Source organism: Leishmania panamensis, assembly GCF_000755165.1.
Source record: "Leishmania panamensis strain MHOM/PA/94/PSC-1 chromosome 35 sequence".
In the NCBI taxonomy this organism is placed as follows: domain Eukaryota; phylum Euglenozoa; class Kinetoplastea; order Trypanosomatida; family Trypanosomatidae; genus Leishmania; species Leishmania panamensis.
In genome coordinates, this window is record NC_025882.1 from 2247449 (window position 1) to 2265080 (window position 17632).

Genomic DNA, 17632 nt, shown 5'->3' on the forward strand with positions numbered 1-17632 from the left:
GAAAGCTCGACACACATACGTGGCGGCGTGGGAAAGCCCTCACCGTCGCACAGCAGGAACGGCAGGAGACGGGGAGAGAGGCATTGACGCACACAAAACCCTACGTGTCACCGACAAAAGACACAGAGAGAGAGAGAGAGAGATACATACCAAGACACATGGACAGATACATCGACACAGAGACTGGTGTGCGACAAACTACTTATACATGCTCGACTCTGGCCACGTCCTCCTTTGTCTTCCACCTCGCGGACAGCTACGACAACAACGAGATCGGACACGCGCGCGTGTGAAAGGCATCAGCAGAGTGACACCAGCACAGATGGTGACACACCACCCCTCCTTACAAGGCGGCCTCAGAGGGGGGTGGTAGTCGATTGAAGAAGCTCATGTCGCGTGCGTCAGCGATGGAATCCTCGAAGATGGCGCAGTATTCCCGGTCTAATGCGGCGGATGAGAGACTCACGGCGCCAGTCGCACCCCCCGCAACCTTCTGTTTTGTCCTCGCCTCGGACGAGGACGAGGGCAAGCTTCGGTACAGTGTTGCTCGTTGCTGGTACACCTCAAAGTAGTGGCGGTACGTCTTCTCTTCAAAGTCGCTGAGGGAGGCCGGATCGCGATGAGCCTTAAGGTAAAGCGCAATATACTTGAGTGCAGACTCCTCGACGGAGAGTCCGGGGTAAATGGGGCGCTCCTGTGCCACCGCGAGCAGCGCCAGAGCTACCGGATCGTACAGCTGCCGCTGGATGTACTCCTCGTGATTGACAATGTCAGATGGGGAGGTCCCAGTGGGAAGAGGACGTCGCAGCACCTGTGGCAGATGAGCACCATCGACGTACTGCCACGGGCGGCGTAGAAACCGTGTCATGTGCTCCCTGTCAAGCAGCGCGTACAGATTCCCGTCGTACTCGACAACGCAGTCGAGGGATCCCTTTTTGGCCACCGGCTGAATGACACCGCGCATCCCGCGAAAGTCACGGGTGTCGTAGAGCAGTACAGGGCAGCAGCCCTCTAGTGCCAAGTAAGCCATGTTTACTGGGGGCGAAGCAATGACAGGGAAGTGCTTCGGCATTGGCTTGGTCTTGGATGGGTCGGTCACTGTCGTTGGGTTATTAAGGAAACGCTCGAGGTAGTCGGCGGAGCTGAAGAAGAAATATTGGTTCAGGTAACTCGCGCCCCAACGCAAGTCTACCTCATTTGAGGTGGACACAGAGAGTGGCGCCCATGTAGCGGTTGCCACGGGGCTGACCATTGGTGCGCGTACGCTGCGCACAAGGTCGTCGTGATCGAGCCACTCATACGGGCAGAAAGTACCGAACTGGGACAGGTGGCGGTGTACGTAGCTGTAGACTTGGTAAGAGTTGTGTAGCCGAACTGGAAAGGCGCGCTGCTTCCGTAGCAGGGCCTCCTGCGTCTGCTGAACGTACTCCTCCACACCATGTACGGCCGCGACGAGGTTGCTGGCATCGAGGGGCACGCTTGGGCGAGGAAGTGGTAAGCGCACGGCAGCGTGACGCTCCAACGCGGAAACGGCTGCGACCCACCAGCCGACTTCTCCGTCGGTATTTGGCGCTGAGAGGTCGGCAGCCATTCCATCCTTCAAGGAGGTAAATAACGTCGTCATCACCTTGACGATAGGCGCGGTGCACGCAACCTGCGGGAGAGCCTCCGCGGAAGAGGCGGTGCTCGGCAAGTTGTGCAGCACCGCACCGCGGCGCTTCACCTCCGCTGTAGATAAGTACAAGATCAGCAGCTTATGTACCAGGGCAGGGTCGACGCTTCCTTGCTGAGCCGCCAACATGCAGTCAAGCCTTAGTGCGTGCCAGTGCGGATGCACCGCCCCCCACGCGAGCAGCGACGAAACGGACATACACTTCATGCGCAGATTGAATGCTATGGAGTCGGCCAGCACGCGCTTCTTGTCGCCGCCATTCTCCGTGGTGTAGCGGTCGTCGTACTCGTACACCGACACGACAGGGTGCTGGAGAAGCCTCGGGGTCGGTGGCGGCTGACGAATGAACGGCCACGGATCGCGCACAAAACAGAGAAGTGAGTCGTCGTTTTCGAAGAAGTAGAGGCGGCGGTGCACGCGCGCCACTCGCAGCGCTGTCTCTCGCTGTCGCCGCCGCCTGCACCTGTTCACCACGTCGCGCAGCTCCTGCACCTCGTCCGAGAGTACTTCGCTCAGCTCCTCCGGCTCCTCTGGTTCGTGGTCGTTTCCACTTTCATTATCACCTGCACCTCCAGCGACGTAATAGCCTCGCTCGTTCTCCTCCAGCTGCTGCTCCGGACCGACGCGCACGCCGGCGGGTTTCCAGGCACACTCGATTTGCGAGCCATTGTGGCGATACCTATATAAGTGCACCGGGTCCTCGTAGCCGAACGAGGACAGATCGCAAACGCCTGCCGTCAAGCGCGCCTTCGCATCTTCAAAGCGCATCACCTCGGGCACGTAGAAGAGCGATGCACGGTGGCGCATATGGCGTCCAAGAGCCTCGATCACGGCACGGTACACTGTCCTTCTCGCAGCCCTGCCGTCGATTCGCACCACCTCAACTAGCCTCTCCTCGATACCGTCCATGAACTCATTCAGCTCCTCTTCCTGTGTGAAATAATCCTTCTCCGTGGCTGACTGGCCATCCCTATTGTCGGAGGCGGCAACCATCGCGTCAGAGTCGCTATCGTTATCGCCGCCGCTCGCGTCGCCAGAGTGCCCCTGCTCCCGCTGTGTCTCCGCCTCGTCTTCTGCCTCAGAGGGTGAATCGATGTCATTTACCCCAATGTGCCGGCGACGCCACTTGCGCAGCGCCTTCTCGCGGCGTCGCTGCAGCCGAGCAGCGTCGCGAGCGAGTTGGGTGGCTTTCTTGGACGCTTCCACTTCCGCAGCGGAGGCGTGTGGCACCTCAGCGTTCTGCATTGCCTCATGCCGCTGTGCCGCATGCAGTGCGCTTCGCTGCGCATAGGTCTCTGCCGCAATGTTGAGCCGAACCACCACTTCCGGAATGCATCCCTCGTCAAAGAGGACCTCGAGTTCACTGTCCGAGAATGGTGGGCAAATCATCACGTAGCCGAGCGTGTCAAAGGGGCTGAAGCGTGTCACACAGCTAGCGATGCGCAGGTACGTCTCCCTCAGGCGCACCTCCTTGTCCTCTGGATCCTCTGGCTCAAACTCGAGGCTCTCCTGCAGCGCAGCTTCTTTGGCCTCGTCCCAGTTATCCTCATCTTCGCTGTCCTCCACGTCCGAGTCTACGTTGCTGCGCGCGGCACGCTCCTCGTTGCGTTGCTCGCGTTCCTGCAGCAGTCGTTCCGCCTCCGCCTTGGCCTTCAGCTTTGTTTTTTCCTCCTTCGCCCTGTTGCGGATCTCTTCTAGCAGCATGCGGGCGCGATTCACATACGGGTTCCTATCTTGGCCATCCTGAGGGATGTACACTCCACGCACCGTACGACCTCCTGGCGTGAGAACCGCCTCGACACACTCCGCGAAGAATTGGCGGTCGTATACAAAAAAAGGTACACCGTAGTCCTCCTGTAGTTCAGCCGCGAGTGTCTTCTTGCCGGAGTGCGTCGACCCCGCTAGCCACACACGAGGGGGAAACGTCTCCGGTGGTAGTTCGCCCACATAGCGCAGCGGGCAACGCGCAAACGCGTCACGTGCTTCCTGAGTAGCGAACACGTAGAGGCCATCTACGAAGGCCAGGCAGAACTCCTGCCGCCCCTGCACGAGGATACCACGCTCGTGCAGTGTAACGGGGCAATAATTGAGACGCGACCCAAACTGGTGCAGGAAGCGACGCACCGGCTGCGTAAGGGGGTGGCGCGGTGGCCGCGGCACTTGCGAGACCTCGCCCTCACCTGGGTTCAGAAACGCCGCATCCTCAGCTTCCTCATCGGCCTCCTCTTCGGCGGCGTCCTCGGCTTCCGCGCCTAGCGCCTCATCCACAACAGCCTCGCTGGTTTGAATAGCGAGCGGGTCTAGCAGCTGCATTACCTCTGCAATGACCTCGGGCACGCCAGGTGCCTCGGGCAAGGCAACGAAGAAAATGTTAAATGTCAGTGGTTGTTGCAGGCTCGCGCTGCCCCTGCCTCCCGTCACAGAGCGCTGCTCGAACGCGGGGTCCTTTTCTAACAGCTTCAGCACTTGCGAAAGAACCAACGCGTCACTCGTGTCTGCATCACTCTTCTCCGTTTCCTCGTCATCCTCGTCACGCTCCGTCGCTATCGCGGCGGCCGGCGCGCCAGCCGGACGCAGAACCAGCACCGTCTCTGGGAGTAAGCTGCCCTCCCACAAGCCACGAAGAAAACCTGCCTGCAGATCCGCCGACGTCACTGCCGAGAGCAGCAGTGGGGCGGTGCGCGCCGCCGCTTTCTTGGTTGCGCGAATTTGCATTGCTTTCTCATCGGCCATGCTCAGCGGACCTTCCATGTCCATCGCGCGAGGTACGCCTCGGCGTGCCTCGCCGGTGGTCGCAGCGCTACCCTGTTGTTGCTGCAGCGCTTGCTGCAGGAAGGAGACACGCCCAGCCCTGCTCACTTTCCTCTTGAGCTTTGGCTTGCTGGGCTCCATCTTGCCCTTGTTCTTCTTTGCCTGGGCCTTGATGGCCAACTCCTTGCGTTCCGCTCGCGCCTTTCGGGCCTTCTCCTCGGCCTTCTGGCGATTCACGAACGATGTGTGGCGCCTCTGCAGAAGCGTTTCACGCGGTTCAAGCAGCTTCACGTACTCTGAGACGGTGTACGGCGTCAGATTGAGCCGTGCCGCCGTCTCGTTCACAACCTGCTGCATGATCTCTACCACACTGCTCGTAGAGTGAACTAGCGTGTCGTCCGCCAAGACAAGTACCGGCTTGCTGTCGGGAGAGCAGCGCTGACGCAGGTATTTGACGGGGAAGTCCATGAAAGCGGACCGCTTGCTGGCGGAGGCGAAACAGTAGTAATGACCGCGGTAGGTGCAGGCATAGCAAGCCGCGCCCTCTATCAGCACTTGGTCCTCCAAAGCCGTGACCGGGCAATATCGCTTCCACACAGGTGAGAGTGAGAGCCCTGCCTCCTGCGCCGCCGCCTCGACGTCACGACTGCGCTCCTCGTCCGTGGCGACCGAGGTGGGCTGCCCATATGCGCCCTCTTCGCCGCTGTCCTGGTCCTCGGTCATCTTTGCAGCACCGAGTAATGCCGGTTCGTCGCACGGGTGTAGGTGAAACACATGTGCAATAAACGACGTCACCTGCTCGGTGCTGGCAGACGCAATAGGATCTACAAGTACATGACAGTTCCTGCTCTTGGCATAATCGACGTGCTTCCGCCAACTGGAGGTCCAGTCCTGCCCCTCCAGAGAAGGAAGAAGGATAGCACGCTCGGCGTCATTTGCGGCTGAAGAAAGAGGCTCCACACCCGCCTCGATGCGGCCATCGCGGATAAGTGCTGAAAGTCGTAGGCGCACCTCCTCCAGCCTCTCTGTCACAGATCGAGGGAGCAAGAGTTTCTTTGCGTCCTCCGCAGCCTCCTCCTCCTCCTCCAGGGTGTGCAGAATGTCTTGCGCTTCCATCGCCTTTTGCCGGGCCAGCTCCAGCTCTGCCACTGGCGGTGCTGTCTTCCCCGTCACCCCCTCGAGCTCCACTAGGTGTGCTAGAATTTTCTCGCAGTCAGCTCGTATCTCCGCTTTCTCTAGGTCCTGTGCCCTCTTTGCCTCATCCTTGATAAAGGCGTCCCATGCCCGCTGTGACGCCGCCGCCGCAGCCCCACTCCGAGCGCTCGCATATTCCTGGTACACATCCGGCATGGAGGTGCACATCTCCACAACGTGGTCCGGCCGCGCCATCTCGGAGAGTTGCAGCGGCCGCACAAAGTGCTCGTTGCACGCGTCGGTGGTGTCTGCCGTGCACGAGAGGGTGTCACTGAATACGTAGCCACGGTATTCAGCGCGCGCGCTTGTCATGGCCTCCTGCAACAGCCGCACCTGCAACGTCATCGGAACCGGAGCGCGCTGTGCGAGGCACACTGTCAGCTCCGCAGCTAGCGTTCCTTGCTCTCTTTCGCCCAGCGCAGCCACGGCCAGCTCAAGCACATTCAAGTGAACGCAGTGCAGCTCCTCGGACAGTTGTCTGCCCACCTCGCTCTTGCCGATGCCCGCAGGCCCGACAAGCAGGATCCGCGGACTCCGATGGCGATGATAGCGATCGACCTCCTGCTGCACGGCACGTAGCTCGTCTGGCAGGTACAGCGTCACAGGGCTCGTCAGGTCACGGCGCCAGCTCGGCAGCGTCACCTCCTCCGCATGGAGGAAAAACTCGGCATTCATCCGTTCCTCTTGCGGTGCCGTGTTTACAGAACGGTCCTTGGTTGCCCTACACATGACCTGTTCAGTGCGGTGTACGAGTTGTTGCAAATAGGCTGCCGCGTCGCAGTGCTGCACGTACACTGCACACATCTCCTCGCACGCCAGCTGAAACTGTGTCGTGGTGAATTGACCGCGCTGGTCACAGTAGCGGTTGTACACGTCCTCGGCGGCCGCATTTGCCCTCTCCGCATTTGTGTTGCTGAAGTGCAGGCCATGGAACCACTCAAAGAATAAGCGAAATTGTGCCAGACTGAGGCTGGTGTCGCACCGGTCATTGTTGAGCTGGAGTCGTTCAAAGAGGCTATCGTACACGACGGGGTACAATCGAGGTGGTACTACCTCAATGTAATCCGTCACGGGGGCCTCTAGATGAACCGCCGCTGCCGTGCGCTGAATGGTGAGCACATCGGTCGGCTCCAACAGGTTGTACGGCGCCTCATCATTCACCACGCAGTCCACAAGCTCCACGTTGAACTCCGCCCATAATCGCCCCTCCTCCGTGTCTTTCTGCGCAGCAATCATATCAGGCATCCAGCGCGTAGGCACGCTCTCGAGAAAAGCGATGAAGTCTTCGTTGGTGTAGGTCTCTCGAAGCGCCGTCCGCGCAGCTGCACCATCCAAGTCCTTGTCGCTGACTTTGTTGAGAGATGGCGACCGCAGCACCTCTTCCACAGCGGCCTCAGTGTCGCTGTCGATGGCATTGGCGTGCAGGGCGAGATAGACGCAGGACACCAGGTGTGCCATCTCTTCGCGTGGCAGGACGACCGACAGCAAGGGTAAAGCCGCCGTGTCTTCATGCCTATCAGTGCACTGGCTATTCATTGCATTTTCCGCTTGCTGAAGTTGCACGGAGGGGAGTGCACGCCAGAGTCGTCCCCATACATCCTCAACGGAGATGGGAGAGACGGGCTCGGGGGCCACCACGGCTGGTGAAGTTCTCTTCATGATGCGTCACGCGAGAGAGCAACAAACGAACGGCAGGGCAAGTGGCGTACACAGAATGACCATGGACACGAGAGCAGGTACGCAGAAATAGGTGGAGATGAGGTGGGTGAACGGTTGGCAGCCTGCAGATATCCGTGCCCCGTTGTGGTCCTCTTTGTGCGGAACCGTGTGTGAGAACGCATACACTGCGAAGTCACTGATGCCCTCGTCCTGCGTCTCGCTCTCTCTCTCTTTCTTTCTTGCGTGTGCGCGCGTGTGTGTGTGTGTGTGGACACCCGGACAGAAGACGATGAGTACGCCTCTTTGAACAAGTCTCGTGAAATTTTTTTTTGTCGTTCAGGTAGGGGATGCCGAGCTGCGCATGTACCCCACGACACGGGCAAAGAAAAAGTTAAGGAAGGAGAGAGAAAAGTGAAGCGGCGAGTGGTGCCGTGAGGGGAAAAGAGAGGAGATAAAGTAGAGGTCAGAGAGGATGGAAGTAGTCACATTAAGGAACAAATGTCCCCACACCACGAATGAAGCCATGTTGGTGCGAGAAAGGGGCTTCTGGCGAGGCAACCACGCCACCCTCTTTCATTTTTCCCGTCCCAGTCCCTTACGCGCCCATCCCGAGGAACGCTCCAATAGAAAGAGGGAGGGGGTCGATTGAGCCACAAAAAGAGCACCCCTCCACTTGATGGAGGGATCGCCCACAAGGTGGGGGGAGGGGGGGGGAGTACCACAACCACTACCGAGCTCTCCCACACCGCCTTTCTCACGGCAGACTCACGAGAGTGTAGAGTTTTTACACTACTCCCCATGACTGAGTGGGCGAGGGAAAGCTGCTGCAACAGACGTTTGACCAGTGCCCCTGACATTTAAGTGTATGCTTGTCGATTGGTCCGAAGGATTTGATTGACTCATTTCTGCTTCGCACTCCCACGGGTACCCGGGATGACACAGGCATAGCCCGACACCCACAAAAGCGCTACTGTGCTTTCAGGTGCCTCCTTGAGGAGTAGAACGGGGGCGAGTCCTTAAGGGAAGAGAAAGAGAGGACAGACGATGGGAAAGGCCCATCTGCGCAAGAAGAAAGAGGGGCGCAGACTCCATTTGTTGGCCACATCCGCAACTTGCCACCCCACGCCCCACCCACTTCCGACAGTGGTTTGCCACCCAATCACTGGCGGCTTTGGTGGGCTACGCATCGACGTCCGGTGGTTCAGGGATGTCGCCACCTTGAATCCACTCAGCGCGGCGCAGCAAGTCAAACGCCGGTTCGAAAAACTCCGCGGCAGTCACAGACGGTAAGCTGAGCGGAGGGGTCTGCACACCCTCCAGCATGGCGCGGGCATCCATCCATAGCTGAATCGTCATTTTGTCACGGTCCGTTGCAGTCTCCATCGTGACGCGTTGTCCGCCAACAGCCGATACGGCGCCCGCACTGGCTTCCTCGCTGCTGCCAGGAGTAGCCTCTGCCACCTGTGACATCAAAGACCCCTCCTTGCGGCGGCGCAGCTTCTCCCAGCTTTCCTCTGTCTTCTTGGCCGTTAGCAGCGTTTCTCTGGCCAGCGCCACAAAGTGCGCGATGACTGCCCGCAGCATCTCCGCCACACTGTCCTGAAGCGCCGTTTCATTAAACCCTCTTCGCAGCGCCTCCTCTGCAAACTTCTGCAGTGGATGTAGCGCAGGAGCGACGTACCAGGAGGGAGCAGACGGCATCGTCTTGCGCGTGTGTGAGTACATGGAGCGGACAGACTTGAGATTTTGCAGTGGTACTACCACGGCGTCGGTGATCTGACGCACGAGTGCCTCACTCATCCGCTGCACGAACTGGCTGCACACGGATGCGCTGGCGAACTGCAGGACGTCCGTGACCAAGTCCTTTGTGGTACGCTCGGACGAAGGCGCGCTAGAGGTCGTGGCAGTCATGGAGGTCATTTCAGTCAGCGCACACCCTGAACCCGCTGCTAACCGTCCGAGGATGACGTCTAGCAGCTGTCCCGTAAGAAAGGTGCGCAGCGTGTGGGCGTCGGCGATCACTAACAGCAACGTTTCGTGGGTCCCCTCGGCGGGGGGGCTGCTGCTTTCAGACTCTGGTGCATCTGTCAGTCTCTTTTCCTCCGCCGTCGGGTCGCTGTGAGTCGGCGTCGACTTCAGCACTGCCTCCTGCACCCGCATCAGCACCCGGTAGCAGCACACAACAGTCTGTCGCAGAAACAACGGCGTGCACAACAGCAAAAACACGGAGGACGAAAAGAGGTGCAGCAGCTGCTGCTGAGCGATGTAGAACAGGCGGAAGTGGTAGTGACTGTTTGCCGCCGCCGGAAGACGGTCAAGCGAGGAGGAGACGGACTGCAGCGCCTTGTCCACCTCACTCACACGCAACGCTGCGTAGACGTTAAGGTTCCACTTGTGATTCCACAGGATGACATCCGATGACTCACGCAAGACTGCCAGCTCCTCCAGGTCGGCACAGGAGCTCTCAACGATCGCTAGCAGCTCGTAGGCCGCCATATACTTAGCTTGAAAGTGATTCGGAATGCCGACTTCATAAAGCGACGGCAACTTCTTGACCAGCGTTTCACTCAAGAGAGGCCACACGATCGTCGCCGTTGGATGCAAGGTGGGGCCGTAGTGCTCGCGTAGCAACGGTAATAACGGCAAGAAAGTGGTCTGCAATACGGCTTTCACCCGCTTCAGAAGCGCCACCGTACCCTCGGCGCTCTGCCGAGCCTGTGTGGCCGCTTTCCATGAAACTACCGTCTCCAACTGCGGACGCAGCACGACGTTGCGGAAAACTGCGGAGAACTGCTTCACTTCACCCATCTGAGCATAGAGCTCAATGACACGGCCGAAGAGCTGCCGAGCAACAGGCGAGCCCACCGTCAGGGACGCAGAAGTGGCCGACTCATTGCCTCCCGTCGCAGACGGAGACGACATGGAAGAAGCGGCGTCGTTCTTTGAAGTGGGGCTGACGGCAAACGGACTGGTGTGAGACAAGACGACTTCCAAGACGCCCATCACGGATTGCTCGGCAGCAGCGACATACGACACCACCTCCACCCTCTCCTGCTGGCGTGACGGCAACGATGTGAGGCGCTGATGGAATTCCTTCAGCTCCTGGAAGAGCAGCACCGCGTCCTCGAGAACATCCAATGCGGCATCAGGCAGACGGGCATCGGATGCGATCGAGAAAGTCACTTTTCCTGCGGCTGTGCCGCTTGTGTCACTGCCCTCCCGCGATGCCATCGCGAGTGGGAATATTGACGCACTACGGCCACTTGTGCCAGTGCCAGTGGCGGCGCTGCGCGCTGTCCACGCTGCGGAATCTGCCGTTATGTGCAGCAACCCGGCGAGGTCGTCTAGTTGGTAGGCTATGGTCTCGTACACAGCCATGCACCGCAGGTACATGGCGTCGAAAGCACGCTCCATCTCAGCAACGCACGACGCCTCCACCTTGCCCTTCACCTTCTGCGACATCATCGAGAGCTGACCGACGACAGTAGACAACTTCTCCATTGCTGCGGTGAGGGGGCTCGCCATGTAGGAAAGCTCGTCGCGCATCCCCACGAGGTGGCCTGACACGTTCACAAACGCTGTGTGTACGTCGGTTTTCACGCACTGCGCAATCTTCTCCTCCAGGTACGCCGCATAAGTGAGCAGGTCTTGAGACAAGGAGGTGAGCGGAACGCCATGCTGCACCTTCCCTTTCACAAACGTCAGCGGATCATAGGCGGGAAGTCCGTGTGGGCGGCGCCGTTGCAGCGCGCTGTTGTAGCCGTTCACTGAGTCAAAAGAAGAGGAGAGTGAGGAGGCATCACTGCTGGACGACGAGCTGGTGCTACCGCCGGCGTAGTCGTCTTCGTCCACGATGATGCCGAACTCATGCTCGGCGAAGCATAGCTGAATAAGTTGAAGGTGCTGCTTTAGCAACTCTGCATCTGCCCCGGCGTTAGCGGCGTTGTCGGACGACGGGCCATTTGGGGTCGCGTCATTCGGGCCTAAGAGGGGGGAGGGAGATGGGTCTCCTACTCCGTTCGATAAGGCAGCTCTAGAGGATCCCTCAGGAGATACGGCAAAATCCCTGCTTGGCTGCTCGCTTTCCTCCAGCGGAGTTACCACAGTGAAGTTGTGGCTCATGGTTCCCTCGCCAGGAGCGACTCAAATGGAAAATAGTGAACACGGGTGGGGGTGGACACAGCGCAAGAATCTGCTGAGGCGAGCGTGCTGTGAAGGTGCGATTGAAGAACTGAGTGTGACTGAAATGATACAGAAAAAAAAAGAGAGACAAAAACTCCAGCCAAGTCACGCGCCACAGACACATAGGTGGACGTGTAACTGCACAAACGGCTTCACAACACCCTCACCGACGCTATAATGAGAGAGACAACTTAAGTCCACCCCTCGCGAGTACTACTCGCATCAAAAAGCAACAACAACGAGAGCAGCAACAACAGGGAAAACGTGCGAGTGGGCGAAGGAGGAGGAGGGACGCATGTGTAGCCCTGTACAACTCATGATCACTAAGAAGAGCGCGCGCGCAGAGGGCCCAATAAGAGACCAGCGATGAGGAGAGAACGTATGTGAAGAGAGAGAAAGCTGGGAATAGCAAGAGAAGCACCTGTAACGCGCAGCATCTCAACGGATGGTGTATGTGCGCCCACCTGTACACGTGCAGATCAGCTCTAGAAAACGACAAGGAAGTAAGGAGGCTACCTTGTGCTTGGTGAACGAGTCGGACGAGAGGCTACCGACGCCACAAAATGACAACCGCAGTAAAGACGAACAAGGCACGCTGATGATGCAGGCTTTGGCGACCAAGAAGCTGTCTTGAGCTGCATTGGTGCGCTTTGCTCGCCATCTCTTCGCTCCGTGGGCTTTGTCGTCAGTGAGGCGCAACACAGTGTTTCGGCATTTCTTTTCTGCTACTTGAGAAGTGTGAACACCGCCTGTCTCGCCCGCGTACACCACATACAGCGTGGTTGCGGCACTTTCCGCTGATACACACACACACAAAGGAAAAGAAAAACAGACGTATACATGGCACACGTCTTCGCAAAGAAGAGCCCGTCGGGGCCTCACCGAACATATTCCATCATGGGGAAAGATACGCCCACATAGAGAGAGAGCATAAAACAACACCAGTGCACTCTCCCCACGCAACGAGGAGACTCGACCGCGCAAGCTCAGCACCACGTCAATGGGCATAAGTAGTCCTATACAGGACAGAAAGACGTCACACAAAACAGAAGAGCTCCAATGCACAGAGCAGTAGTCTCGCCAGCCCCTACACTGTTCGCTGACGCTTTACACACACTCCTCTTCCCGGATCCTGAACAACGCTTGAGAGTCCTCTACTGTGAAGCGGCATTGCTGCTTGGTGCCTGAGCGGCGGCATTAATCTTGTCCATATGGCGCCGGCGAGCCTTGCCTGAGGCTACATCCTCCTCAAATGCCGTCCGCGCCTCATGGTGGCGGACCTCGCGCAACCACGTGAAGTTGCCACGCTCGTTCTCGACGCTACGCGGCTCATACACCGCTTTGCCAAACTGCCAATCAAGGTGGTGCATCCGCTCCCACTCCCGCACAACGGCGTCACGATTGTCGGTCGGCAGGGCATGCACAAAGCCCAGCTGTGGCTGCAGCGGGTGTGACCGCATCACAGATCGCGCTGCCTCGGGAATCTCGTGCTTCTCCGGTTTGCGGGCCACCGTGACGTGGGTCAGAACGAAGTCCACAATGTTGGCCACACTTTTCAGCGCCAGGCGGTCGTCGGAGGTGGGGACGAGGCGAAAAACGCCTTCGACTACCTGGTCCAGCACGCGCTCGCGCAGTGTCTCTTCCTCAAAAACAAAGTTCTCCACGATACGCCGCTCCGGCCGGTCTGTGAGCGGCGTGCCCTCAAAGTCTAGCCGACGCAGCTCGTAGCCGTCGCGCTGCGTCTCTGCAAAGATGACCTCGGTCAGCTTATCCAGCAGGTAGCTTTGAATCTCCTCGTTGCTCATGCTCAATACCACTTCGGCGAATTCATCATCCCAGGCAGCTGGGCGAATGCCGCGAGGGCTTGGCGGTACGTAGTCGTCAGGCGCTACATTGGGCAACCATGGGTACTGTGTATGCCACCACTTCCACGCGTACGCCGACGTGCCGCGAGTGAGGCCGACACCTTCTGGATTAAAGCGCTCAACGTAGGGTTGAGGCCGGTGAGAATGACCCTGGTCCCATTTCGTGATTCCCTGCGCCTCGCGCTGCCAGCGGTTCAGTTCCTTATACTTTTGCATGTGCGGACGTCCCTTGCGCAGCACATTCTTGTGCTGCGATTTGAGCACCACTGCCGTACGATGCAGCATGGGCCCGCAGTTTGGGTGGCGTGAATCTGTCTCTGCGTAGGCCTAGATAGAGTCAGAGGCAGCAGCGCTGCAAGCAGTGGGCGCTGCAGAGCGTTCTGCTCTGAAAGCGTAGAGAGAAGAGAGTACGCGGCATCGGGCGTCGTGCGAGGCGACGAAGAAGTGAGCGAGGCGCGAAAACAAAAATGCGGAGGAGCAAGGCAGATAAGCGTGAGCAAGCCATTCAAATCGTGAGTCATGCTGGAGAAAATGGGTCCGCGTGGACACACACGCGTACAATGCAAGTGGAGTTTCAGAGTCTGCCGCCTGCACTGCCAAGAGGTGTCCCTCTTCGACGTCATACTTGGAACAGCTCCCGACGTACGAGCTTAGGAAGTCAGAACGATAAAACCTTGAGAGGATATATCGACACACTACATGGTGCACCCGCACTCTCCCCCCTCCCTGCCTTCACACACACACACACACATTGCATTCGCTGGCCGCGACGCCTGCCTGCAAAAAAAACGCCCGTATCCTTCTGCGCTCGGGATCCGGCTGCCGCCCTTTTGTGTGTTTCGCTCTTTCTTTCGTTCCCACTGGATTTCATCGTTATGTTACGGAATTTACGAAGACTTACGCTGGAGGAGCACACGTACAAGCCTGAAGCTTCACAAACGAATCCCGCAACGACGGCAATGGCAGACTTGTGCTGCTGTCACGCTTTGGCCTTTCTGTCATGTGGAACGTGAAAGACGAGAAGGGTCAGTAGTGACAGGGATAGCAGCCCAACACGAACGGGAAGAGAGAAAATGGCCGCCTCAGCGAGCGAGCGAAGGACAGAGGCATGCATACACCGAGAGACACAGTTGAGCCATTCAGCATTAGGGTTGGGGAGAGGCACGGCCGTCACACTGTCGGGAAAACTCAGGGACACACCTTCTCGAGGAAAGGTTCGTGTTTCACACTTAAACACTGCCATCTAGTCCTGTCGGTGCAGCACCGCCAGCGGAGACAACAGTGTCAACGCCGCCACGTATGTCGCCCTTTTTCTCGCGCACTTCCAGGGATGCTAAAACGGGGGGAGGGAGGGAGGGAGGAAGGGAAGGAGGAGATGTGAACGACGGAGAGCGTGTCTCGCAGAGGCGTACTGTAGCCATCTGAGGGTGTGCGTATCTGTGGACGTGACACGATACAATGCACGAAGTCACCCTCTTAGCCAAGAGAGGGAGAGCGAAATGAAAAGGAAAGCTAAGACAAGGAAGCTCACGGAGACACAAGCAATGGCAGAAAAACAGCCCTATATCAGGTCGAGCTGGCAACTGAGGGAGGGAAAAAGTCCAAGTAGTGAGGCCTGAATGGTGATGTCCGTGAGCATCATCGACGAGCACACTCCCTCATAGGCCCACACCACGACCAAGAATACGAGAAGAAGACCGTGCTGTACAGAAAAATTCACCGCACCGTAATTCAATACGAAGAAACGATAGCACAGCCTCCTGGGGCAGCTACGCCGTGTCGGGATACATCTGCTCTAGCTCGTCCAGAAACATCTTGTACTTCTCGTTCGTGCGGTTTTCACGAATCCACGCCTGGGCCCCAACAACATCGAGGTAGCCCTGCTGGCTCAGCTCCATCATAAAGTCAGAAGCGATGTCCTTCATGAAGGGACGCTGCTTGATCAATGCGATGCAGTTGAGGATGTCGAGGCTGCTGACCTTGTCGCCCGGGTGGTCCACTTTCCACTTGCTGAGCAGAGACGTCCACACCTCCAGGAAGTCCTCCTCCCACTCCATTTGCGCGCCTCCCAGCGGTACGTACAGTGCGTCAAGGTAGTTGGCTGTGCGTGCCATGACGTTACTCACCATCGACAGGAAGTCCATCCACTTGGTGGCCATCACGCATGCTACGAAGCGGCTGTACACCTTGGGAAAGTCCTCCTTGACATTGTACGCCACAGCATTTGTCAGACACCACGAGTATCCGCGTGTCAGTTCGTTGATGTCGAATATGCCACTGTTGAGCGAGTCCATGAAAAGCCTACGGTCCTCCTCCGAAGATGTCTCCGTCACCTTCTTCACAATGATGTACACAGCGCACATGCGGCACATGTGCGCGGCGTCCTGCGGCACTGTCTCCACTATCGCCTTGCCGGCGGCGGTCCAGTCCCCATCCACGTGCGCATCGCGGACGTAGCCCAATATACGCGAGCTGAGGTCATCGTCAACGCACTTTGGCGGCGACGCCAACGCCATCAGCTTGCGGTCCTCATCGCTCATCTGCGAACCGAATGCCGAAGCGGGCGGCGGCACCATATTCTCTTCTGGGAAGGGTGGCGGTGGTGCCGCAAACGGCGGTGGAGGCATCATGTAATCGTTGTTGGTCGAAAATTGGCTGAAATCGTTATAGCTGGCGACGCAGTCCTGGCGTAGGGTGCCCGGACCACCGCCGCGGCTCATCTTCTCGTCGCCTCTGTCCCCCATGCTTGGGGGTCGTGTCATGCCACGGCTGCCAGCAGCGTTCGCACCACCCACGCTGTAGCCACGGCCACCGGCGTGTTGCTGATGCATCTGCTGTTGCCACAACCCCCCGCCACCGAAGTTGTTCGTCGACGGATTGCGGTGCATCTGTTCACTCGGTCCGCTAACACCGCCAGGGTTGTTGCTAGGGCGGTGGTTGGAGCGCTCGTTGTTGCTCGTATTGTTGCTATCGTCCACGTTGCCGCCCGAGGAGCCCTGAGCCAGGCTCTCTTTCGGCTTCCATCCATTATTGCGCCACTCCAGAAGGTTCTGAATGAGGAACCGGATACGGCGCGAGATGCGAGGGTCGTTCATCGACGAGTTCAGCGCGCGCCAGATGGTGTCGTGCGGGTGCGCGATGGCGGCGGCTTCCTTGGACACGTGGTTCAGCCCCATGTTGACGTTTTCGTCGAATCGCTTACCGATGACGTTCATCAGACACACAATCATCTCAAGGTCGGCTTCCGTGGTGACGAGCTTGGGACTCGAGATGAAGCCTAGCACAAGCGCTGTCGAACACACGGCCAGAATCACCCGGTGCGAGATGAGGGTACGCATGTACAGCTCACCAACGAACTTGATGTTCGCCATGTTACGCTTGCGCAGCTGTTCCTCGGCCTCAGCGTTGTGCGTTGGCGGCTGGTTGACAAAGCTGTCGTGGAACTCTTGGCAGCGTTTCACCAGTGCATTGCCCACGCGGCCATTTAGATTTCTCTGCTCTTCGTCCCCTGTCGACATCGATGCCATGAGCTGGCCAAGCTCAGACGTAGGGTTTTCGGTGGCCTCAGTGACAAGGTCCTGCTCGTACACTTTGATACGCTGGCACAGCTGGGCATAGATACCGGAAAAGACGGGCTCCGCCATGGCCTTGTTGAAGATGATATTCACCGCACCCTTCAGCACCAATGGGTTCAACACTAGATCCGGCGACAACGCCTCCTCTACCACGGCGTCAAAATTCTTGTCGGTGAGCTTGTTCAGCGTGCCCTGCACACGGCGCAGCTCCAGCTCCGCCGCATTCATTTCCTTCTTGTCGCGGACGCGAAAGCCATTTTCGGACATGACCAGCTTCGGAATCTCCGCCTTGCGCTTCGTTTCGAGGCGTGCCGTCAACAGCACGCGCTCCAGCGAGAAGTTCGGCTCAGGAATGGCAGTCCACGTGTCGCGAAAAGCGAGAATGTCAGCAAGCGTCATTTGGTTCTTCACCTTCTCCTCCTTTTGAGGAACGATGCCCCGAAGGTTGAACAACATAATTGCTGCGGGACTATGCTTTTCTTTTTTTAGTCTTATCGAGATAGATGACAACGAGCCTCGGGTGATGCGCTCACCCAGTCGTTGGGAGTTACTTCCGTGTAGATCGATTGACACTTTTGTTGTTGTTGTTAAGAACCGATTCGCCAGCTCAAGGCACTGTGCTGGCACTTTCTTGCTTGCCTGGGATGAAAAAAAAAAAGATATGGAATATGTAGTTCTCTTGCTTCAACACCGTCACAGAAGACGGCAAGTCGTAAATCACCACCGCCAGCAGC

General features: G+C 58.0%; 4 protein-coding genes across 4 annotated transcripts; all 4 read right to left on the reverse strand.

The window, feature by feature from the left end:
* Positions 1–343: 343 nt before the first annotated feature.
* LPMP_356190 (hypothetical protein) lies at positions 344–7276 on the reverse strand (the record flags this gene model as incomplete). Its single annotated transcript, XM_010705246.1, has 1 exon — positions 344–7276. The coding sequence occupies one exon, from the start codon at positions 7274–7276 to the stop codon at positions 344–346; it is 6933 nt and encodes a 2310-aa protein (XP_010703548.1).
* Positions 7277–8455: 1179 nt separating this feature from the next.
* Positions 8456–11398, reverse strand: LPMP_356200 (hypothetical protein; the record flags this gene model as incomplete). The annotated part of the gene is made up of 1 exon (XM_010705247.1): positions 8456–11398. One exon carries the CDS (start codon positions 11396–11398, stop codon positions 8456–8458), a length of 2943 nt encoding a protein of 980 aa, XP_010703549.1.
* Positions 11399–12612: 1214 nt separating this feature from the next.
* On the reverse strand, positions 12613–13608 carry LPMP_356210 (hypothetical protein; the record flags this gene model as incomplete). Its single annotated transcript, XM_010705248.1, has 1 exon — positions 12613–13608. The coding sequence occupies one exon, from the start codon at positions 13606–13608 to the stop codon at positions 12613–12615; it is 996 nt and encodes a 331-aa protein (XP_010703550.1).
* A 1484-nt stretch (positions 13609–15092) lies between these two features.
* On the reverse strand, positions 15093–17354 carry LPMP_356220 (eukaryotic translation initiation factor 4 gamma, putative; the record flags this gene model as incomplete). Its single annotated transcript, XM_010705249.1, has 1 exon — positions 15093–17354. One exon carries the CDS (start codon positions 17352–17354, stop codon positions 15093–15095), a length of 2262 nt encoding a protein of 753 aa, XP_010703551.1.
* Positions 17355–17632: the final 278 nt, after the last annotated feature.